Raw genomic sequence first — 25,467 nt, 5'->3', positions numbered from 1 at the left:
CAGATAAACACTACACTACAATATAACAGATAGACGACGCATTCAAAACTAAATATGAAGTGAAATCAAATCTCAAAAACTTAGCAAGATTTATTTATCCTACCAGTTAAAAGAGAATTAAAGCTACCAGCTGCTAATAGAGGACTTCACCCTGCAGTCAAAAGGTTAAAATCCTCATCTTTACTTTCAAAACTCTGGAAAAGTGACAACCAGCCACTGCTCCCACAGTACTCTCTATACTTAACACAGGTGCTCAGTTAAAAATGAAATAAAACAAACTAAAATCAACTACTGAACCGTAACCCATTTGTTAAATTTAGTTTAGCAGTTTTGAGCAGAGTATTAAATGTACAAGTTGCTTTCACACTTAATCCTGCAGTCCCAAGTTAAGATTACATTGGTTTTCCAACCATTTGCCTACTCTGCAACCTTTATCAACTCACTTAGTGTCAAAGTCTGTAGCGAAAATGAGCCTGAACACAGGTGGACAAAGCAGTTAAAACTTTGAAGTATGCAAGTTGGTCATTTAATGACCATTAAAACAGTTCTTCATTTATATTCTATTGTTTAGGGACTTGGGATTCTCAACATTCAAACCAAACATCACGTATAAGCAAATCAGCTCACATTCCTAAATGCAACCAGCACCGCATAACACAGAAAGCTTTTCACAACGTAAGCAAACATACACAAAAATAATTAAGCATGTGTTTTCATGTATGTATGTATGAATGCATACAAACAATAATTCAAAACAGCAACATGCATGGTCAAGGAGACAAAAAAGTAACATTACCACAACAGATAAAGACACTTATGCTCCATCATTCATGATGCTACAGTCAACTCAAATTCTAACAAACTCCTTTCCAGTTATATCAGAATGTGGATTTTTCTCACACAACCACAAATTTGCAAACTGCCACATCACCAAACACACCTACTTGTTTTAGCTTCCATTCATTATAAAGAAATGGTGAATTGAGAATCACCTCTGTTTGCAAATGAGTTTTAATAGTCTTTAAAAGCTTTACACACCACCCAAGGTGCACAGAGTTTCCTTTTGTATCAATAACTCAAGTTTTTGCATTAACTATAAAATGCCAAGACTAAGGTAATGTTAAATTATTGAAGGTGTGCAATTAATATTTAAATAAACCTACATTTTTATAATCATTACCAATGCAACCACTTTGAAGGAAAAGTTGCGCCTATGCCTGTTTGACCAAAACAGGTGACAAAGGAGCAAAAATTACACCCATACTGGAACTCAAAAAAAAAAAGCGATCAATGGCACCAGTGTTTACCATAATTGGTGACAGAAAAACATCACATATATCACAAACATGTAGTTTGAAATGCATCAGGTCAGTGAAAGAACACTGCACTTCCTCTGCAATACAAATGGCTGGAGGATCAAAACGAGTTACGTGCCTCAATATGGACACATGGCTTGCTGGAGGATCAAAACGAGTTATGTACCTCAATATGGACACATGGCTTGCTACCTTCTGTTGTAGCAGCCAGTGTCCAGCAAAACAAACATGACAAGAGAAGATCATAAAATTTTCACTAGACACTGTTACAAAATATCAGACAATACAACAAAAAAGGAAAATTGGCAATCTGCATAAATGAGAGAGAGAAAATGACAATACATCAATGCTTTTCTAGTACTTGCAAAACTGACACCTACGTCAGCTGAAACTTCTACACCACAATACAAGGCCACTAAACATCACTCTATATTTTTAACAAATCCAAAGTGCTGCATATTTCATTTCCCCCTATAAAAAAGGGGAATCCACCTCTAACACACAAGCCAATCCCATTACCATTCAACAGTAGGTATACATTTCATTGTCACTCAGCTTTAAACCTTTTAAAACAACTGTAGGCACAAGTTTACTAAAACAAACTTTGCCAGACAAGTTTCACAACTTACCAGCCCAAATCCTACCCACCATCAAAACTTGAAAGATCCTACTGGCTCAGGGTTTTCTTGCAGTTTTTACTATTAGAAGTACATAGAGAGCAAAAACAAACCATTTTGAAGTCTTATCTATTTCCTTACATACTTGGAAATGTTATGTCTACAGTACACAGGTGCTTTATGGGAAGACTTCAAAATGACTTTCAAAGTTTCTCCGCCTGTTCTGAAGCGAAGTTCAACTTTTTCAGAAGTTTTACCTATATGGTTTTCTGGACCGGAACACCACCAAAAAAGATCCAGTTCCTTCAATGCACATGAATACGTTGCCAGCCAATTTCAGCACACCTTACTTTAAAGGTTTCTGATCTTTCAGCCTCCGGCCACAAAACATCAGTGGCAATATTCACCGAGAAAAGACAACAGGCAAGTGTCATTCACCGCATCTTCTAAAAATTATAAAGAAAAATAAGTAGCCCCCCAATTGGCAATTTCACTGCTCTCAAGCTCGGAGCAGGAAACTGTCACCACACCTGTCAATTCGAAAACTTGCAACCATACCTATCAATTCGAAAACTTGTAACCACTCCACATCTCAGTATCCACGAATTAAATGCATTTCCCATAAAATGATAAGCAGTGCTCACTGATTAAGCATAATCAAACACTATTTTGTTCATACATTTAGAATAAAATAATTGCATTAGCTTCACCCTAAATGCACAACCCCGAATGCAGTTTAACTGACAATTATACTGAGTTTCTACCAGATAGGTTAAAACAGAAAGAATCCAGAGTTCACGTTAGCTTATCAAACCCCCTCGCAACTGAGAATATAAAAAAACTGAAACCTCCGCAGTGCAAGACAAGGGCCACACTAAATCACAACAGCTCAAACCAACGGCACGCTGTTATATGCCAATATAGTACCAGCTTCTTAAGCAGAACTGTGCGCTATCAAATAAAAGGTTTCGGTGCTTAAGAATTAACCAAGGTAAAGCTAAATTCACACTAAATTATCACAACGAAATCAGTAATGTTCCCATGCAGTTTCCTACTAAAGGACGATCGTTACTCCCAAAGAACCATTTGAGACCCAGGGTTAATGAGAGCAGAGGCGCTTAACACCCGCGGCCCGGCCCTACTCCAGAACGGCCCGGGGAGAAGTCTGTCGCTCTTAGGGGAGGAGGGACCGGGAGCAATGGAAAAAATAATCTTGGCCCCAATGGGTCGTTACATAAGCACTTTTCTTACTAGGTCTTGCTCTCTGCGACCCAATCTCCAAGTTGAGATCAATCCGGCGCCGAGCTTCACGGTTCTCTTGCTTCAGCTTAGCCTCCAGCCGCGAAAGCTTTTGCTCTAATGACGACGCCGCCATCTTCAACAAAAATCACAAACAAACCTAGAAACTATAGCGCGCTTGCGTACGGAATAGCAAAAACCGCAGAGCGCCCCCATAGCCAGCCCAGTGACTACATAAACAAATCGACGCTTGTGTACTGTCTAAAGTAACTCGTGACAGTTTCTCGACTTTACCTGTCAGTGTTGTCAAACCTAAACCCTAGTTTAGTGCTTATAAGACGCTGGGTAGAGTTCCTTAAATTTGAAATGGTTAATGGGGTTCGCATAGCTCCCTACCTCTTCACTAAAATTTGAGGAAGAAAGCCAAACTAATTAGGAACGTATTTTAAATATTGGCAATAAAAAAAAGGTTACAATTGTAAAAAATGTGACATATGTTCAAATGAAGGTGGGAAGAAGCAACTGCACAAACGATCAGGCTGCCAAATAGTATGAACATGTAGCCAAAAGTTCGAAATGCGCATTCAAAAGAGTTGTCAGGTATAACGGGTGGGAGTAATCACTTTCTATCATTTTGTCTACTCTGTCCATACCATCATGGAATGTAAAGGACCATATTGTATACAGAAAAAGTTTTTTTTTATTTATTTTGCTTTTGTTTACTGGGTTTGTCTTACTGGGTTTAGTTAAAAAAAACTTTCAGCGGAGGCCGGGGGAGAAAGGCTCCAACATATAACAAACTTTTAATCTGTGTAAACGCAGTATGCATGAACAAACATTAAGTAATAATACAACATCAACTGCATATTCATTTGCTAATTAGATTGCATTCATATGAAATAAAGGTAACTATTTAAGCAATAATCTACGACTGGGTGTGGGTATATCAAGATTTGTCCAGACCTGGTGTAGTTTGATCAGTGAAAAGAACAAACAAAGCCAACTATAGGTAAATCCTGATATACCCACACCGAGGAGTGGATTATTGCTATTTTACAATGACATTGTTTATGAAAGAAATTGATAACTTTTCTTAAATGATGTCTTTTTTATAATGGCGCTGTAGTGTTCTTCTGTGTTTTTCCTTGTTTACTGATTTACTCCACATGCATATGGGACTTATGTTACCATGCTTGCACTGTACAGGAGAACTAACAGAGAGGGAAGAATCTCCATTGCTGTTTTTTGTATTTTTTTTAACTACTGAGATTTTCCATGGGACAGTGCAGAAACACAAGGAAAATCTGGTACATTTCTGATTGTTTAGTTCTGCAGAATGTACCTGATTTTTCCTCATATTTTGCTCTGTCCCTTAGCATATACCAATAGAATGTCTGGCCACTCAATGGTACTTCAGCAGCTGGACTTTTTTTTTCTTGGTATGTGCTCAATTTACAATGGGTACACTGGTTGGGCTGTCTGATCAGCAGACTCATTTTTGAATAGTAATGAGTAATCATTGTCTAATGTGTCTAATGTATTATATGAGATACTTATGCATTACAGATGTTGAACGTTGAGCATTTGAGGAGGTGTATTAGTGTGTCTGTCAAATAGATAATGGATTATGTGATTAGTGCTTAGAAATTCAAAGAAATGGAGGTAAGGGAAGGCACTAGGTAGGGCAGAAAATGTTAATATTGTAGTTAAGAGGTGGGGTATAAAGCAGGTTCATAGATAATTATATATATAGCTATCATAACACTATATTAGATGTATTGGGTGGGTGAACAGTTGGCTTTGTTGAAGTGTAAAAATGTGAAATGAAAAAATGTTACTTAGGAACAAGGCTTGGGCTAAATGGAGAGCTAACAAAACTATCTCAAATGAACAAACATTTAAGCATTTAAGAAATATTACTAAAAAGGCAATACTTACAGACAAAAAGAACTACTACTATAAGTTACAGCAAAATCACCAAAACAATCCCCAAATGTTCTGGTCTAGTTTAAATAAACTCCTAAACCCAGGCCACTCACGTACACCTACCCCATCCCAGGCCGAACAAAACACCCCCACCAAACTGCCAATACCTTCAATACCTTCTTCACAGAGACCATACAATCACTAGCCAGTCAACTAGTCCTGACAACTCAAGCTTCCCCTCCACCATACCTGGCACTCTTCCAACATTCCATCTGAAACCCATCGCAACCACTCTCATCTATAAATACATCCAAAAACTTAAACCTTGTACTCCTTCTGCTGACCAGCTACCATGAGAATACCTGCAAGAAGCAGCCAAAGTAATTTCTTATCCCATTTCCATCCTCATAAATAGAACCATTAAAGAAGGAATAGTTCCAGACGTCTGGAAAATCTCCCATATTATCCCCTACACAAAGGGGTACCTCTAATGATTATTCCAACTACCGGCCAATAGCTCTGTTATCACCCCTAGCAAAGATTATGGAAAAATGCATTCACCAACAACTTTTAAACCATTTATCTCAACACAACATCATAGCAAACTGTCAGCATGGCTTTAGGCCATCCCATAGCACCACAACTGCCCTATTATCCTTTACAGATGCCATTAATAGAAATCGTAATAACAACATCCTCTCTTCTGCACTCTTTATTGACCTGTCAAAAGCATTTGACATGGTAAACCATACCCTTCTTATCAACATTCTTGAAACCCTTTCCCTTGACTGCCTGGCAATTCAATGGTTCAAGTCTTATCTTACCAATAGGCAACAGGCAGTTCTTTGGGAAAATAATATATCATCCCTTCTACCTGTCACACTCGGTGTCCCTCAGGGCTCTATTCTAGGTCCACTTCTTTTCTCACTGTTTATCAACGACCTCCATGTAGCCATTCCACAAGCCACCTGCATTCAATATGCAGATGATTCTACACTAATATGCTCAGCAAACTCCCCAAATGATCTACATTCTCTTACTCAGAATGTTTTCAACATAGTTGAAACATGGTTCATTAAACGTTGCCTCCTGCTCAATGCCAAAAACTAAACTCCTTCTCTTCACACCCACCAGCAAATCCTCCCCATAGAATTCTCTGTCATCTCCAATAATGGCACAAGTATATTTCCGATTCTACCACTAAATTGCTAGGAATTACTATTGACAATAACCTTACATTTGACAGCCACATAAATAACACCATCAAAACTGTCAATAGAAAAATAGGCTCCTTATATAGAATTAAACCTTTCCTAACACCAATAGCCAGAACTAAGATTGCACACTCCCATTTAATTTCAACTCTTCTGTATGCCTCACCAATATATACTAATCTAAAGAAAAATAATCTCATCAAACTAGCTAATTCCTATAATAACATTGCCAGATTTGCCTCCGGAAATCCTTTTAGAACTCACCATTGTCTGAATCTAACGCAGCTAGGCTGGCTTGAATTTCAAAACCAATTAAAACTCTCCCAACTCACCATTGCCCACAAGATATTTTATAAACCTAACAGCACCCCTATACTTTCCAATCTCATAATCCCATACAAAAATCTAAATTCTCTTCGCTCTTCCAGCAAACTTCTTGCTAGCATAAGCAAGTCTTACAACATGGCTGGAGTTTCACTGTTTTTCAACTCTGTGGGAAAAAACTGGAACTTACTACCTAATGACCTAACTTTATTTTCTTCACTGCCTCTCTTTAAACAAAACCTCAAAAGATACCTCAAATCAAACTGGCTATGCCCCTGTAGCAACCCTGATTAACCTTCTCCTTCACTACAAATATTTCTTCTCTTGAACCTCTACCTATTTCACATTCTTTGCGGTAGGACTGTAACTGGTTTACAGAATTCAACATACTGATGTAATCTATCCTGCTTAATGCTCTGAAAATCTCTATCCTGTTAATATGCTGATAGTCTACATGTATCTCACTGCATATTGAATTATCCTATACATATTGTCACCTCTACTATTGTAAATGCCTACATTACTCTAGTAATACTGCTGTAATTTATTGTATTCTAATTACTTCCTGCTTTTTGAATAATCTTCTATTGAAATCCATTCATTTATTATGTATTAATATTGATTTTTAATTTTTAACTGTTTTTTAATTATTTTTTAATTTTTTTTAAATGTTTTTTTAATTTTCAAATGTTTTTTAATTTTTTTTAAATTTTTTAATTTTTAAATGTTTAAATTTTTATTTTTGTTTCACTGGAGCTTTTCTCCCCGGGCCTCTACTGAAAATGGAAATATATCCAGTTAGACTAGCCCGGTTAACAAATGTAAAATAAAAATAAAATAAATAAAAGTGTATTAACCCCCCCCCCCCCGGATGTGCAGTAGCAAGCCCCACCCAAACCCTGCCTAAGGATCACTGCGAGATCACTTACCATGAAACGTAAACAACTTTAATTAAGTAATGAAGTAATCAAAGAGTAAATCCATGAAGTGAACAGATTTAAGCAGTTACAGCACCCTAGTAAAACAGTTCATTTTTTAGCTACCAGATGCATAAACTGCCTTTTAACTTTGTAAATTGTCTAGCTGTTAAATGTTATACTCTGTGCTGGATCTAGCCCATACAGCTGCAGTTAGCTGCAGCAGTAATCATTTGAACGTTTACCTTTATGGCAAGTTTGCACAAAATGTGCACTAAGCCCAAATATACAGTAGAAAACACGTTACAAGAAAATCCAAACAATAGAACAACCATTCAATGGACCAGAAAGACAGTTAACAGAATCACAGCTCATATATAATGCCATTAAAATAAAACTGATTCTCTTCAGCTGTGATACTTCGTAAAAAACAGAAGCATTTAAAAGGTAGCTTCTTAAAATAATGTTTCAGTTGAAAAACTATGTAGCACAAAACTGATTGTAGTTACCACTGATCATAACTTAAAATTTGACATATACAAAATATGTAGTATTCGCAGCCCAAACTCTCCTGCTACACATCTCATCACTCATAGGTTAAAAAAAAACAAATTACTTAATAACTGTTTATTCTTTGTTGACTGGGTTACTATCATGAGGCTGCTAATGTAAACACTTTTTTCAACTTCAAGCTTATTTATTCTTCTTTTTTCACTTCATTTAAAATAAAATGTGGAGGAGATTCTGTCGCCAGCACAGGCCTCTTAAGAAAAAGAAGCTGAGTATCCTGTTAAAACAAATGGAAATAAAAAAACTCCAGCTATACTCTGTGGCATATCGTCTACTCAGAGGCGATCTCTGCTTAACATACAAGGCCATGTCAAACCCTGAGCTGTTGGACATGCTCCACTTAAAGAAATCCCAATCCCTCAGAGACACATGCTCCAGGGATCTAAACCTTGTCATCACAATGAACAAAACATGCTGGAGGGATAGGTTCCTGACCCAGAGACTCCCCATACTCTGGAATAGACTGCCCATACATGTCAAGCAGAGCTCCTCCTTGGCCCTCTTCAAAAGGAACCTTGATGATTGGATGGGAGATAGGAAATTCACCCTGGGGATCAGGTCAGTCGCCCTACTAGACAGGGGTCCAGGGAAGTAAATATTGTGGGAAGAAATATCCAGGGAATTGTTATGGCTAGTCTTGTATAGGCCCTAGGGCCGATAGCCTAGTACCAACCTATGAACCTATAAGACATTTACAAACAATTAAGAGAAATTATTCACAAAACTTTGTGAAGTTCTGAATATAACACCTCCGTAAAGATGCAACTGGACTTGAGATTATTCAGAGAAAAGCTGTGTCGAAACCCACGTTAAAAGCAAAAAATGACTTATCAAAGGTTGTTATGCTATTATCTTTTCATTAATCCCTGAAATACGCTAATCACAAAGAAATCTATGCATGATGTCACCAGCAAATCTGCATGCTGTGTCAATCATGCCCCATTAGCATATCGTATCACCGGCTTCTGGCTTGTCAGTCATGCAGGCCACGCCCACCACTGCATGGAACATCCAGGGGTTAATAGACTTCAACAAAGCCAAACAGTCTTCCAAAACTTTGCATATGGCTGGGAGATGCTAGTAAACTATTCAGGTATTGGTGAACCCAGCCACTGGGTATGCACAAGCCAGTGCATTTCTTTGTGCTGGTCCCAAGCCCGGATAAATAGGGAGGGTTGCATCAGGAAGGGCATCTGGCGTAAACTTGTGCCACATCACACATGCAGAAAACTGTACAGAAACTCATACCAGATCAGTCGAGGCCCGGGTTAACAACGACCGCCACCAGTACTGTTGGCCAGCAGGGTGCTGGCAGAAATTGGGCTACTGTTGGCCGAAGGAGGAGAAGAGACAGAATTGCTGCCCGAAGGCAGGTAAGGGCTAGGACTGTGATAGTGAGGGTCGGAACTTTGAATGTTGGCAGTATGACTGGTATAGGGAGGGAGCTAGCTGATATGATGAACCGAAGGACGGTTGGTATATTGTGTGTGCAAGAGACCAGATGGAAGGGGAGCAAGGCTAGGTGTATCGGAGGCAGTTTCAAATTGTTTTATCATGGTGTGGATGGGAGGAGAAATGGCGTAGGCATTATCCTGAAGGAAGAGTATGCTAAGAGTGTTTTGGAGGTGAAAAGAGTGTCGGATAGAGTGATGTTTATGAAGCTGGAAATTGATGGTGTAATGATGAATGTTGTTAGTGCATATGCTCCACAAGTTGGGTGTGCGATGGATGAGAAAGAAACATTTTGGAGTGAGTTGGATGAAGTGGTGATGACTGTACCCAAGGGTGAGAGACTGGTGATTGGAGCAGATTTCAGTGGGCATGTTGGTGAAGGGAACAGAGGGGACAAGGAAGTGATGGGTAGGTATGGTGTTAAGCAAAGGAATACAGAAGGTCAGATGGTAGTGGATTTTGTAAAAAGGATGGACATGGCTGTGATGAATATGTATTTTAACAAGAGGGAGGAGCATAGGGTGACATACAAGAGTGGGGGAAGATGCACACAGCTGGATTATATCTTATGTAGAAGGGCCAATCTGAAGGAGATTGGAGACTGTAAAGTGGTGGCAGGGGAAAGTGTAGTTAGGCAGCATAGGATGGTGGTTTGTAGGATGACATTGGTGATCATAAAGAGGAGGATGAGTGTGATGACAGCACCAAGGATCAAATGGTGGAAATTGAAAAAGGGTAATTGTGAGGTGATGTTCAGGGAAGAGTTAAGACAGGCACTGGGTGGCAGTGAAGAGTTACCGAATAGCTGGGTAACTACAGCAGAGCTATTAAGAGAGATGGCTAGAAGGGTGCTTGGTGTGACAGCTGGAAAGAGGAAGGAGGACAAGAAGACCTGGTGGTGGAATGAAGAAGTACAGGAGAGTATACAGAGAAAGAGGTTGGCGAAGAAGAAGTGGGATTGTCAAAGAGATGAAGAAAGTAGACAAGAGAATAAGGAGATGAGGTGCATGGCAAAGAGAGAGGTGGCTAAGGATAAGGTGTATGAAGATTTGTATAAAGGGTTGGACACTAAGGAGGGAGAAAAGGACCTGTACCGATTGGCTAGACAGAGGGACTGAGCTAGTAAAGATGTGCAGCAGGTAAGGGTGATAAAGGATAATGAGGGAAACATACTCACAAGCGAGGAGAGTGTGTTAAGCAGATGGAAAGAGTACTTTGAGGGGTTGATGAATGAAGAGAATGAGAGGGAGAGAAGGTTGGATGATGTGCGGATAGTGAATCATGAATTGCAGTGGATTAGCAAGGAGGAAGTAAGGATAGCTATGAAGAGGATGGCGAACGGAAAGGCTGTTGGTTCAGATGACATACCTGTGGAAGCATGGAGGTGTTTAGGTGAAATGGCAGTGGAGCTTTTAACTAGATTGTTTAATGAAATCTTGGAAAGTGAGAGGATGCCTGAGGAATGGAGAAAAAGTGTTTTGGTACCGATTTTTAAGAATAAGGATGATGTGCAGAGCTGCAGTAACCACAGAGGGATTAAACTGATCAGTCACAGCATGAAGTTATGGGAAAGAGTAGTGGAAGCTAGGTTAAGAAGGGAGGTGATGAGTAGTGATCAGCAGTATGGTTTCATGCCAGGAAAGAGCACTACAGATGTGATGTTTGCTCTGAGAGTGTTGATGGAGAAGTACAGAGAAGGTCAGAAGGAGTTGCATTGTGTCTTTGTGGATTTAGAGAAAGCATATGACAGGGTACCTAGAGAGGAGCTGTGGTATGGTATGAGGAAGCCGGGAGTGTCAGAGAGGTATGTAAGAGTGGTACAAGATATGTACGAGGGTAGTGTGACAGCGGTGAGGTCTGCGGTGGGAGTGACGGATGCGTTTAAGGTGGAGGTGGGATTACATCAAGGATCAGCTCTGAGCCCTTTCTTATTTGCAATGGTGATGGACAGGTTGACAGAAGAGATCAGACAGGAGTCCCCGTGGACTATGATGTTTGCAGATGACATAGTGATTTGTAGTGAGAGTAGGGAACAGGTGGAGGAGACCCTGGAGAGGTGGAGATATGCTCTAGAGAGAAGAGGAATGAAGGTCAGCAGGACTAAGACAGAATATATGTGTGTGAATGAGAGGAAGGATAGAGGAATGGTGAGGATGCAGGGAGTAGAGGTGGCGAAGGTGAATGAGTTTAAGTACTTGGGATCAACAGTTCAGAGTAATGGTGAGTGTGGAAGAGAGGTGAAGAAGAGAGTACAGGCAGGATGGAGTGGGTGGAGAAGAGTGTCAGGAGTAATTTGTGACAGACGAGTACCAGTAAGAGTGAAAGGGAAGGTCTACAAGAGGGTAGTGAGACCAGCTATGTTATACAGGTTGGAGACAGTGGCATTACCAAAAAGGCAGGAGTCAGAGCTTGACGTGGCAGAGTTGAAGATGTTAAGATTTGCACTGGGTGTGACGAGGATGGACAGGATTAGGAATAAGTATATTAGAGGGTCAGCCCAGGTTGGAAGGTTTGGAGACAAAGCCAGAGAGGCAAGATTACATTGGTTTGGACATGTACTTAGGAGGGATGCAGAGTATATTGGGAAAAAGATGCTAAGGATAAAGCTGCCAGGTAACAGAAAAAGAGGAATGCCTAAGATAAGGTTTATGGATGTGGTGAGAGAGGATATGCAGGTGGTTGGTGTGACAGAGCAAGATGCAGAGGACAGGAGGAAATGGAAACAGTTGATCTGCTGTGGCGACCCCTAACAGGAGCAGCCGAAAGAAGAAGAAGAAGAAGAAGGTGAAAACTAGTTGTGGGGCATAGCATTCTGAAAGAAGAGACACGGTTTGATGATATTGCAAGCTGATGATAACATTGGCATTTTCCTGGAGATATGCAGAAGATCCATTAATTTGATTGGTGATGTTTTATTTGTATTTTAAATGTTTGCATTCTGAATGGATTTCAGTGGTAGTAGGATGTGATTCCATAGTATAGCTATACTATATGAATGTACAGAGTCACCCGCAAAAATAGATGATTTGGTTATAGTGATTAGTGATTTTTTTTTCTCAAGAGTGTACAATTCTATTGGGGGTGGTGGTGTATTAAGTTGTCAAGGGATGGTCAGTTTTCTGGCTTACAGATAAATCAGTACATTGTAGATAGCTGGGAAAGGGCTAGATGATGTACTGGTTCTAACCAGGTTAATTCTTTGAGAGCTATGCAATGTTATGTTTTATTGTTACAAATTATTGCACATTTAGCTGTTTTATTATAACATAGCTCACATTTGGACAGTTGTGAGACTTAAAGGTTAGTAAAGATTGGGGTAGCATAGATGAGAGATGTCAGTAAGAAAGCAGAGGTTATACATCTTCTGGGTATGTTGGTAAGATGTGTTTTTACTCTGTATAATGCACCTATTTTTTGATAATTTTTAACCACATGTGATACATGGTGGTCAAATTTCAACTGGTCTTCTGTGATGATACCTTGTACATTTTTGTTGCTGTTATTGGAAGAGACAATAGTAAATACTGCTGTTTTGGAAGAGATGTGTTTTTAAGTAAGGAACATTAATTTTGGTATTTTAGGGTTTAGTAGTAGTTGTGAATTATTTAGCAATTTTTTAATCAATAAGAAGGTTTGTCGTGTATGGTCTTGGAGTTCAGAGAAAGATTTGCAAAGCATATTAGGATTGAGTCATCAGCATATTGCACTAGGGCAGCATTTTGTATAACAGTGTAAAGGTCATTGGTGAATATGTTAAAAAGTACAGGGCTCTGTATAAATCCTTGTGGGACACCAATAGTTACAGGCAAGAAGTTGGAGAAATCATTTTTCCATTTCACTGCTTCTTGTCTGATTGAGAGATAGCTATGGAACAACTGCAGTCTAGGGTTGATAAACCCAAAGGATGAGAGTTTATGTAAGAGTTTCTGGTTGGAGACAGTATCAAAAGTTTCAGTAAGTCTAGGAAGAAAGTGCAAAATAGGCTTCCAGCATTTCTGTGGGTGTTGACAGTATTAGCAAAATTCAGCAAAGCAGTAGTGCTGTGATGAGGATGGAAGCCATTTTGGGTTGAAGACAAAAGCTGGTTGTCTATTAAATAGTTGAAAAGTTGCTTATGAATACATTTCTTTAACATTTTTGATACTTTGATAAGATGGCAATTTGCCAGTAGTTTAAAACATCTGTATTGATTCCACCCTTGTGTAATGGAATAATACGTTTTTTTTCCATAGTGAGGGGACTTTATTTTTAGATATTTATTTATTTTTATTTATTTCAGTTTGATAACTGGGGAAGTCCACTGGGCCAAGAAGAGCCTGTTTTCAGTGAAGGTCTGGGGAAAACAGTTCCAATGACAATTATAGACATCCAGATCTATGCAATCATTTTCTCATTATTAGAGAAATACAATATAAAAATAGAATGTGATAAAATAAACAAGTGTAAAGAAATGCAGATAATGAGATTTAGGTGGAAGTTTTGTATACAGAGTTAGGATACAGATTCCCTATGAGAGTGTTAAGGTAAGTATGGTAGGAGACTGTCCAGTAAGGAGTGTTGGAGTGGGTGAGTGAAAATATGAGAAGCAGGAGTGGTAGAGGGTGGAGATGTGAATGGCTAGAGGGGGAAGTTATGTTGGAGAGTGGCATGGGCATGACCATTTTGAAGTAAGATGAAAGAACAAGAGAGATTTGAATTTGGTGTGGTTAGGTGTATTGAGAAGGGATGGAGGGAGAGAGTTCCATAGTTTAAGTATGGAGGAGGATAGCAGGAGGTGGCCGTGGGGTCGTAAGGGTTTGTGGATTTGTAGGAGGTTTTGGTTTTTGGGTTGGATATGGATCAATTTATCAGACTTGAAACTGAATATGTAATAACCTCAGCTGTTATTTTAAGATATTCACGAGGCAGACTGTCAGGGACAGTTGTAGGAGGCTTTAATTTTCTGAGGTATTTTTAATGTTATCTGTGGGAACTGGTTGGAAGGAAAAACATTTAAGGAGATTATTTGGTTGAATATGGACATTCAGAACTTGATTAGTCCCTGGTTGGTTAATGACTGGACAGTGGATATTGAATTGGTTAGCACTGGTATCATTTTGTTTCTGTGTGTTTGGTGTTTGCTGTGTAGTTTGTCCTGGATTTATCAGTTTCTTTACTGAGGCCCAGAACAGTTTTGGAATATTAGTGTGTAGTTTTGATTAGTTGATAATTAGGCTTTCTTATTTTTATCTTTGGTGATAAGTTGTTTTTTTAGCTTTCTTAGTTGTCTATGTGCTAGTAAAGTGGGAGGAGAGCTATTTTATTTTTTAAAGCAAAGTTAATTGAATTATACATATAAATGTAGAGAGCAAACAGTAATGTTGGAGGAAGCACTTTGGATAGAAATGAGCTTGCAAATTTGACAAATAAAGGATTCCAGGATGAACATTCAGCAGAATATCATGGACAAAGGAAAAGTGGAGTAATAATACAGATTGCTAGAGAATCTCCAATAGTGGCAGAAGAGGAAAATATACAACAATGGAAGATTTGTGGTACTAAGGGGTTATTGCCAAGGGAAGAGGCTTATGCTGTCATGTAATTATTTCCTACCTAAACCGCCGTTATGGAAATAAAGAAAATTGTGGTGAGAAATAATCAGCTTTCATCAGGAAATATTATTTATGGGTGAGGACTGGAACCTGATTTGAAATAGTGAGGATATATCAGGGGAACCTAGCAGGGAAAATATAACAAAAGAGGGTAGATTTCTGAAGGAATTATACAAGAATATCTGGGATGGAAGATGTGAATTCAGTAGAACCAGCTCAGACAGAATGTACATATTATTTCCCATGGTACAATAACTGGGCTAGACTGGATAGAAACTATTTTTTCTCAAGGAGCATGTGTATTTAATTGAAAGCTTTGATACACATCAAATAGCTATTTCAGGTCACACACTGATAAAAACTAAAAAGTTGTAGGGTAATGAATTAAAAATGGGACACTGGCACTTTACTATTTACCTGTTAAAAAGAGAAGAATTTAAGGAATTGGTAGTCGAAATTATTCAAGATGTATTAGGGAAAATATACATTTCTTTAGAAGGGATAGCTAGTGAGTGGGATGACATGAAAATGGAGTTTAAAAATAAAAGATAAAGATATATGGGAGAGAAATAATAGGAATTATCTAGAGGGGATGACAAAACTTAGAGTATTGCAGAATAAGGGATATCTCAAAGAACAAAAAGAGGAGTGACTGCACAGTTCTAAAGGGAAAACAAGGGAATATTTAGAAAATATGCCTAAGTTTATAAAAGTTGCTGTTAAGCAATTATTTTTGATAACAACTCCAGAGCACAAAAGCTTTTAGCACAACAATTTAGGCAACAAAAAGTAGATATTTCAGAAACTGAATGAAAATGTGTACAAAGCAAGGGAAATTGGAACCCAAGAAAAGGCACTGATTGAAATATTTATTGGATACGTAATTATGCCAAGGTTAGAGGAAGATGAAGCTCAACAATTTATGGTTATGATAAGAAGAATAAGAAGAGATGAGACAAAAATGTAATGTATAATGAATCAAGAAGGACAAATCCAGAAATATACGGTATTCTATGGAAGTTTGTAAGTTAGAAGGGAAGTAAGTTTGGAGGGAAGTCAGTAATAAAAATCTGGAAGGTTTTGTTTAAATGTATTTTAAGGAGGGGAAACACCAGCATCTTGGAAGAAAACTGTGGTGGCTGCATTATCTAAAGAGGGTAAAGACCATTAGAACCAGTTTCATATAGACCCATAACATTTAAAGCATGATTATAAAGTGCTTGTATTTATACTAAGAGAATAACACAGGTGTTGCCAAAACTGATATATATGGAACAATGTAGTTATGTGAAGGGAAGGCTAAAACTTGACAACTTTAATAGAATAATGATAATCCAGAGGGAAGCAGAATGTAAGAAGATGCTGATGTTGTTGGTTGGTCTTGATACAGGTAAAACATTTGATAGTGTCAGATAGGATTTAATGAGAAGGGCAATGGAAACATTTGCATTCTGTGGTAGAATATTGAGGTTAATTAGAAGAATATAGGAGTGGTCACAGGCAAAAATTAAGAAGGGAAGGTTTCCTTTCTGACAAGTTTTGTTTTGAACAAAGGAAGCAGGCTAGAGTATCCTCTTTTTCCCTTTACTATTTCCTTTATATTTAAAACCACTAGTAATGAAAAAGGGATACACAAATTGAAGAATATAACAGTATGGTAACCAAGAAAAGTTAGCTTTGCTTGCAGGTGATATTATTTTGTACTTTATAAATCCAAACGAACATTGTGGAGTTCTGGAACATTTTGAGGCAGTTTTAAGTATTTTGGGGATATACAAATAATGAAGATAAAAAAAGAAGTTTTGTCTTACCATAATGTTCTATCTGAGTTGTTGATCTTCTTCCAGTCTTCACTGATGGGCTCGGAACTGAGTCAGCCTAATACCAAGCTCGCGTACACTAAAAACTCTCGAGCTAAGCTGCTACTCACAATGCCCTTCTCTCAGTTACCTCAGATCGAGTTTGCATGCAACATATAGAAGAAATAGAAAACAGAGGCCATTTCTGTGCAGAAACCCTGAAACACCACAAGGACCCAGAAGATCCACCAGGAACCTTTGGTGGGGGACGGTGGGAGGGTGTGATGACTGGAAGATGATCAACAACTCAGATGGAACCTAATGGTAAGACATAACTTCTTTATCTGAAGTTGTTAATCTTCTTCCTCTTCATCACTGATGGGACAGAATCCCAAGCTACTTGGAGAACCTGGGTGGCCCCTATGGAAGAACATTCCTGAGAACCATAGAGCCGAAGGTCGCTCTTCCCCTAGAGACCAAATCCAATTTGTAATGCTTGATGAAAGTATGGGGTTTAGCCCGAATGGCTGCTGCACAAATATCATCCATGGAAGCCCTGGAGTGAAAGGCAACTGAAGTTGCGATGGCCCTAGTTGAATGAGCTTTGATTTGAACAGGTTTAGATTCATTCGCTAGGGAGTATGAAAAGGTAAAACAATCTCTGAGCCATTTTGATAAAGTAACTTTTGATACAGCGCATCCCATTCTTGGACCAGAAAAGGAAATGAAAAGTTGGTTCGACTTGCGGAAGGACTTAGTCCTGTCCAGGTAGAAGCTTCCAATGAATGTAGACAGTATTCTCCCTTGTTGGAATAATTTGGAAAAAACACAGGGAGCTGAATGGACTGGTTAACAGAGAAGTCGGACACCACTTTGAGGAGAAAGGATGGGTTAGTACGAAGGGATACTCTGTCCTTATGGAAGATTAGATACGGGGTCTTGATGCATAAGGCTTGTAACTCAGATATCCATCTGGCTGATGTGACCGCTACCAGAAACAATGATTTCCATGACAGGAATTTAAGATCACATGTCGCAGCAGACTCAAAGGAGGGGTAGAGAGAGAGGACCGTAGAACCAGAGAACTCCCTTGAGAAAGGTCTTGCTAAGGCGGGTGGAGATAAGAGGAACGCCATCCGAGCTGTTATGGAAATTGGAAATAGCTGCTAAATGGACTCAAATAGCAGAAGCTGATGCCCCATTGTCAAACAACTCAGAAAGATGTTGAAGTATAGGTTCATAGGTTCATAGGTAGGTACTAGGCTATCGGCCCTAGGGCCCATACAAGCCTAGCCAAAAAATGTACCCTGGCTTTCGCCACCCAGGAAAATTATTTTCCTGTGCCCCTGTCGAGCAGAGCCACAGAAGTGATCCCCAGGGTGAATTTCCCATTTCCCATCCAATCATCAAGATTTTTCTTGAAGAGTGCTAATGAGGAGCTCTGTTTCACATAGATAGGTAGTCTGTTCCAGAGTATGGGAAGTCTCTGGGACAGAAATCTATCCCTCCAACATGTTCTGTTTATTGTGGTGATAAGGTTTAGGTCCCTAGAGCGTGTAGCTCTGAAGGATTGGGATTTCTTTAAGTGGAGCATGTCCAACAGCTCTGGGTTTGACATAGCTTTGTATGTTAGGCAGTGATCGCCCCTGAGTAGGCGATATGCGATGGAGTAAAGCTGTAGTTTTTCGAGACGGTCTGCATAGGGCATCTGTTTGAGGCCAGTAATCCTCTTTGTGAGGTATTTCTGTGGTCTTTCCAGTTGTTGTAGATGTCTTGTGAGGTACATACCAAAAGGGGTGTTGTACTCTATAATGGGTCTAATGAGTGATTAGTAGAGGGGAACAATGACCTCTTTTTTTCTGGATGAGAATCCTTTTGTGATGAAATGAGCCACATAGAAGGATTTCCTGACCACTGTGGCGATGTGATTATCAAAGGAGAGACTACTGTCCACCTGTGTCCCAAGGTCTCATCACATTTTCGGCATTAAGTAGACTACCAGCTATGTGGCAGTTCATGGGTACAGAGTTTTTACCAAAGGGGATGACAATACACTTTTTGGCATTGAGCTTCAGGCCATGGCTTTGACACCAGGTATCTGTCTCAGTGAGGCCCTTTTGCAGTTTGTCCACATCGTTAGGAGTTTCGATTATGGCTCCTAGTTTGCAGTCATCTGCAAACTTTGTTAGCCAAAGACCTTCTGTGTTGGCCTGCACTTCAGAGAAGTAGATACCAAACAGGAGAGGACCCAGGACTGAACCCTGTGGTACTCCACTTGTCACTGGTCTGATGTCGGATTTGGAATCCGCTACTTTCACAGTGTGGGTTCTGTCTGTGAGCCAGTTGGCAACCCATTTTGTGACATAGGGATTTATACCTAGTTTGGTGAGCTTATCTATAATTCCAGAGTGGGGGGTGGTGTCGAAAGCCTTGGGGAGATCTAGATAAGCTGTGTGAACCATTTTACCCTCATCTATGGCTTTGGTGACTGCTTCAAAGAAGTCAATCAGGTTTAGGAGACATGATCTGCCTTTTACAAATCCAAACTGGGTAGGGTCCAGAGTTTGGAGATTACCAATGTCTTTGTTTATGAGTTCCACGATGATACATTCCATGGCCTTGCAGACCAGGCTCGTCAGGCTAATGGGGTGGTAGTTCCCGGGGTCCGTCGTGGCTCCCCCTTTGTGGAGTGGGATAACCGTCGCTGTGCGCCATTCAGTGGGTACAAAGCCTGAGGTGAGGCTATGATTGAACATGGTACTTAGGTAGGGTGCCATTTCATTCTGTAGTTCATGTAGAACGCAGCCTGGGATATTGTCAGGTCCCATGGATGCTGTGTTCTTGGCTTTGGAGAGTGTGTTTTTTACCTGTGCAGCCGTAATTATAGGAACTTTGCATTCTTCCTGTATAGAGATGGGCCCTCTAGGGGGTGAGAGGGGGGTAAAGTTAGCACTGAACCTATCTGCTAGGATGTTGGCAATATCAGTTGGTTCTGTATATTTAGTGCCATTGTGCTGTAACTCAGAGCAGATCTGAGTGTTCCAATTTAGATTCTTGACATAGCTATAGAATGCTTTGTGGTTGTCTTTAGAGTCAGTGGCAATTTTGTTTTCGTAACTAGCTTTGGAGGATTTTATGAGGGATCTCAGCTTCTTACTGAGGTTGACCAGGGAGTTCCTCCAGTCATGGGATTTTACTCTTTTTTGCAACAGTTTCTTTCTTCTGTTGTAGAGTTTGTTTATGGCAGAGGACCACCAGATTGGCTTCCTTTTGGAGGATAACATCTTGGTTCTATTAGGGATAGCATGATCCATGCACTCGTGTAAGTGCTTATAAAGTGCATTTGTGTAGGATTCAGCAGTCATACCTCTATTGTCCGTCTGCATGGGTGTCATGAAGTTTGCCACTTCTGTCTTAAGAAGTGTAAAGTTGGCTTTGGAGAAGTTTTTTACGATGGTTTCCCTAATTGGGGGTGGGGGTGGGATGTGGATGTCTAGGCTGATTAGCTTGTGGTCGGATCTGACCAACGAGGAATTGACCTCTGGTGTGGAACACTGGTTTCCCATGTTGGTAATGACCAGGTCTAGGATATTACTGCCCCTGGTGGGGGTGTGAATAAGTTGATCCAAGGCGTTGGAATTTATGAATTCTAGAAAACGTTGAGCAAAAGAGTTAGTACATGAGTAATTTTCCCAGTTAATGGTGGGGTAGTTGAAATTGCCCATTATTAGGGTGTTGGGTTGTACCCTAATACTTTCCAGTGTATCAAGAAATGAGGAGTGTGAATCCTGGGGCATGGTGGGGGGTCTGTAGCAAGCTACAATTTGGATTGCGGTCTTGCCCATAGTTAGTTGCACTTGGATAATCTTGGATTTATTATGCTGTGCAACTAGCCTGGAGGTGTGGATATCCTTAATGAATATGGACACGCCTCCGCCTTTAGTGCTTCTTTCTGGGTTAGGTGGCCGAAAGGTGTGGTATGAATTGAAGCCTGGTAATGCAGGGGTGCTCTCTGGAGCTTTGAACCAGGTCTCTGTCACTGCACAGATGTCAATGTTCTCCATTTTAAGGAGTGCCTCGAGTGAGTGCATTTTGAGGTTTAGACTTCTAGCATTGAGTAGCATTACCCTCAGATTTTGCTTGCTTGTACCTGTTACGGTGGTGAATTTGTCATTTGAACCTTGCCTAAAAAAGGCACTATGGGGTGGCAAGAGCCTTAGCCAGTATCTGGAATCCTAAGGGCAATAGGTGCAGGCCATCTCTGGCAAAGCATCGTGGACTGTCGATCATGTCGTCCCAGGCAGACAAATACTGGATCCGCTTAGAATGACACCAGAAGCTTAGCCAATTGTTGAAGTCAATCATTTTGTCCTTGTACTGTGGTATCATTCTGGGTGATGGCAGGATGCTACTCAGGGTTAGGGTAATACCTGCCTGGGATACAAGATCAGAGAGCTCCTCCATGTCTCTTTTCATGTAGTCCAGGGAGGTACATCTCAGGTCATTCACACCAGCATGGACAATGACAGTGTCATATTTGTACTTATTGTGGAGTGACCTGAGTGCATGCGTTATGTGGCGGATCCTGGCACCTGACAGGCAGCTGACAGTAACTTTCTCCTTGTTTAGTCTAGTGAGTGGAACATCAGTGTGCTTGACTATAGAGTCACCTATGACTAGAGTGTTGGGTACGTTGTTATGCCTTATGGGCTGTGGTTGAGTGGCACACTGAGTTTGTGGGTTATGTGTCATTTGGGTTGTGTTGGGGTGTGGAGTTTGCTTGCGTTTATGCTTTGGATGTCTCTGATGCTTGGGCAGGTTTTTATTGAGAGCCTCTGCGAATGTAGGTGTGTGTTTTGTGTTTCTATGTGTGTGTTTTGGTGGTGTAGGTTTTGAGGGACTATGTGATGAGTGTGGTGTGGTGCACGTGTTTACCTTCTCCTCTTGACTGTCTAGTCCAGTCTTGGGTGAAGAGAGGTTTGCTTCCAGTTTGGCTATATAAGTGCATCTCTCACAGGTTGTAGTGTTGGTTGGTAGGAGGAGAGGGTTGTCTGTGTACATGAGGCAATTGCTGCATTGCCCCAAGATGCCCAGATTCATCAGGTAGACAGGAAAAATCACTGGGAGCTGACCCTTAGACATGCCTGGATAGGTGCTTGTTTATTAAGTACTAAAAACTGCTTTCCACTAGACAAGTTGAGTGCTGTAGTAATTTGCAGCTTATGTAGTGCTTACAATGAGTTCTGAACAAGTGCTGAGTTCAAAGAAACAGATTTGAGTGCTGAAACTAGAAAACTGGCTAGTTATAAGAAACAAAACTAAGCTAGAAGGTTTCCCTCCAACACAGAAGGGCTTGGGGGCTAAGAAGCCTACAAACAGTCTAGACCACTTAACAGGAAAGGCAGGAAACAAGCTTAAACATTGTTTTTTGTTCTCTTTCCCATATGCTCTCTTTGTACACAGTAGGAGTGCCTGAAATCAGAATATGATCTCACTGCACTCAGTTGAGTGAGCAAATGAGATGGGCCCAGAAGGAGTATCCAAACACAAATTTACAAGAGAGGCGGGCAGTTTCAAAGCCATTAAGATTAACACCAAAACAGAAACAGGGAGGGTGGGCGGGAAAACTAACTGAAGAACAGAGTCAAAACTTCCATTTCAGTTAATAATCATGCAACACAGTTAAATCAATTTAAATACTGTATAGCAGCTGTAGGAGTTGAAAAAGGATCTAGCATCTGATTATTAGACCAGATAGTGAATCTTTTCCATTTGTCTCTGTAGAGTTTTCTGGTGGATGGTTTATGGGAGGCCAGAATAATATCGCGGACAGGTGAGGAGAGGGTTTCCTGCCTGGTGGCTAATGGAAGTGGAGCAACCAAGCTGTCAGCTTGAGAGTGGATAGATTTGGGGGAGTCAGCCCTTGTGGGTGAGATATTAGGTCCTGATGAGTGTCCAGGATCCAAGGAGGTTGTAACAGGTGAGGCCGGAGGAAGGGAAACCACACTTGTCGAGGCCAGAAGGGGGCAATGAGGATTACTTTGCATTTCAACTGGATTGCTTTCCTTAGAAACAGGGGTATCAAAGGTATCAGAGGATAAGCATAAAGGAGACCCATGAGCCAATCGTGAGTCAAAGCATCTCTCTGTGACTCCCCATCTGGGGGAAAGAGGGCAAAGTAACTGCTGCATTTTTTGTTTGAAGGGAAAGTGAAAAGATCGCAGCAAGGGTGGCCCCAACGGCTGAAGAGTTCTGCTGTCACGTTCGGGTTGAAAGACCATTCGTGTGGATGGAGGATACATTGGCTCAGCCTGTCCGCAATCACGTTGAAGCTCCCCGGGATATGCGTTGCAGTTAAAAAGTGGTTGGAAGCTCTCACCCAATGCCAAATTCTCATGGCATCGCGGCATAGGGGGTAGGATTTGGTCCCTCCCTGTTTGTTTATGTACCAGATGATGGACATATTGTCCAACTGGATTGCAATCATTCCTGATGGAAGGTTCATAGGTTCATAGGTTGGTACTAGGCTATCGGCCCTAGGGCCTATACAAGCCTAGCCATAAGGAGTGGATGAAGTGTCTGCAGTGCTAACAGCACCACTCTTAACTCCACGACATTGATATGCAAGTTGACCTCTAAGCTGGACCATGCACCTTGGGCTGCCTTTCCCTGAAAGTGGCCCCTCACCCTGTTAGGGAAGTGTCCGTGGTCACCGTCGTGTTGGGTTGGGGAGTCTGGAAGGGGTGGCACCAAAGATTTTCGTCTGTTCTCATCCACCAGAGGAGATCTTGTTTGCAGGAATTGGTGATGAGGATCTGTGAGTTCAGAGGATGAAGATTGGATATCTACTGGGACAAAAGGAGCCATTGTAGTAGTCTCATATGCAATCTTGCTAGGGGAACAATTGGGATGTCTGCCGCCATAGACCCCAGAGCCTGTAGAACTTCCCTTGCAGACACCTTCCTCTGACAGAGTATTACTTGTACTTGTAACCTTAACCTCTGGAGTCTGTGAGGAGAAAGACAGACTTGGCTTGTTTTAGTACTGAATACTGCTCCTATAAATTCCAATTGTTGGGTGGGATGAAGGTTGGATTTTTCCCAGTGTATTGTGATACCTAGGAACTCTGCCAGTGCTAGAGTGTAGCGGAGGGCCCTGACCAGTAGCTGCTTGGTGGGGGTGGAGAGGAAACAAACGTCTAGATATGGAAACACCTGGAATCCCTGAAGTCTCAAATGAGCTCTCACCACTGCTGGGCATTTCGTGAACACTCTGGGGGCCGTCGAGAGACCAAATGGCAGGGCTCTGAATTGGTAATGAATGGCTCCCAGCCAGAAGTGAAGGAGACTCCTGGAGCACTTGTCCATTTTGATGTGGTAATACGCATCCCAGAGATCTATCGAGCACATCCACACACCCTTCCGAAGAAATGGGAGAATGGATTGTATCGTGACCATGCGGAATTTTGTCTGAACTCCTGATTTGTTTAGTTGGCTGAGATCCAAAATGGGTCTCCAGTCCCCGGTCTTTTTTGGCACCAAAAAGAATCTTGAGTAAAAACCAGATCCACACTGGTCGGGGGGGACTTGTTGGATGAATCGTTTTAGACACAGCTTTCTTATTTCTGAAGCTGCCTCTTCCCTTTGACTGGGTGAAACATCGGGAAGGCATTTTGGAGGTCTTGGATAAGAGATTAGAGGGATGTAATAACCTCTGGAAATTATTCTCTGCACCCACTGATCGTTTGTAATAGAGTGCCAGGCAGCTTGGTGCAGAGAAAAACGAGCCCCGACTGCTTCCAGGAGCGCTGATAAAGTCGTACGGAGAAAAAAATCCCTGGAGTCCTGATTTTGGGGACCCCCTCTGCCCTGAAAAGGGTGTCTTCCATTATTGGAACCCCCTCTGCCTCTGGGGGAATCCTCACCACATGCACTACAGAAAGGACCTTGAGATTTTTTGTGCCATATCTTTCCACTCCTCTGGTCCCAGGAGAAAGAGCGCTGAGGTTTGGAAGAACATAGGCCAATGACAGACAAGGTTTTTCCATCCTGCTCGCACCTGGCTAATGTGTCCTTCACTTTAGAACTGAACGGAGAGGACGGTTCAATAGGGTCGTTCAAGAAGGAAGACTTGAAGGAGTCCACAAGGTCACAAATGCAGATCCAGGTGTGGCGTCTCATAACTACACCTGCACCCGCAGCTCTAGCCACTCCTTTGGTTGCATGGGACAGCAACCTCATGGATGAGTTGGAGATCGACTCTAGGGTAGCAAGCTGGGAAGCAACCTTATCATGTGCCCCATCCAAAACTTGACCCACGAGGGTTCCAGAGAGTTCAGAGATGAGATCTCTTTGGAGCCTTGTAAAATGTGTCAAGTAATTCAGAGACCTGACAGCAAGGGTCACTGAAGCAAAAACTCACTTCCCTAATCTGTCCACCGCACAGGACTCTCTGTTGGGTGGATGGACAGCAGGACTTTCCTCTGCAAAGTCCTTTTTTGTG

General features: G+C 41.0%; 1 protein-coding gene and 1 pseudogene across 2 annotated transcripts in view; one reads left to right on the top strand and one right to left on the bottom strand.

Annotated features, from left to right (window-relative positions):
* Positions 1–3,359, bottom strand: part of MAP2K7 (mitogen-activated protein kinase kinase 7) — a 2,576,186-nt gene extending 2,572,827 nt beyond the window's left edge. For both annotated transcript variants that reach the window (XM_044084531.1, XM_044084532.1), the window contains exon 1: positions 3,185–3,359. In XM_044084531.1, coding sequence (XP_043940466.1) covers positions 3,185–3,308 — 124 coding nt within the window. In that variant the 5' untranslated portion in view covers positions 3,309–3,359. The remainder of the gene's footprint in view (positions 1–3,184) is intronic.
* Positions 3,360–14,590: 11,231 nt separating this feature from the next.
* LOC122810724 overlaps positions 14,591–25,467 on the top strand; it is a 58,831-nt pseudogene continuing 47,954 nt past the window's right edge.

Source organism: Protopterus annectens, chromosome 9.part0 (genome assembly GCF_019279795.1).
Source record: "Protopterus annectens isolate FY-2018-M chromosome 9.part0, PAN1.0, whole genome shotgun sequence".
Taxonomy (NCBI): Eukaryota; Metazoa; Chordata; order Ceratodontiformes; family Protopteridae; genus Protopterus; species Protopterus annectens.
The sequence above is the reverse complement of the archived record's forward strand: the minus strand, read 5'-3'. Positions and strand labels throughout refer to the sequence as shown.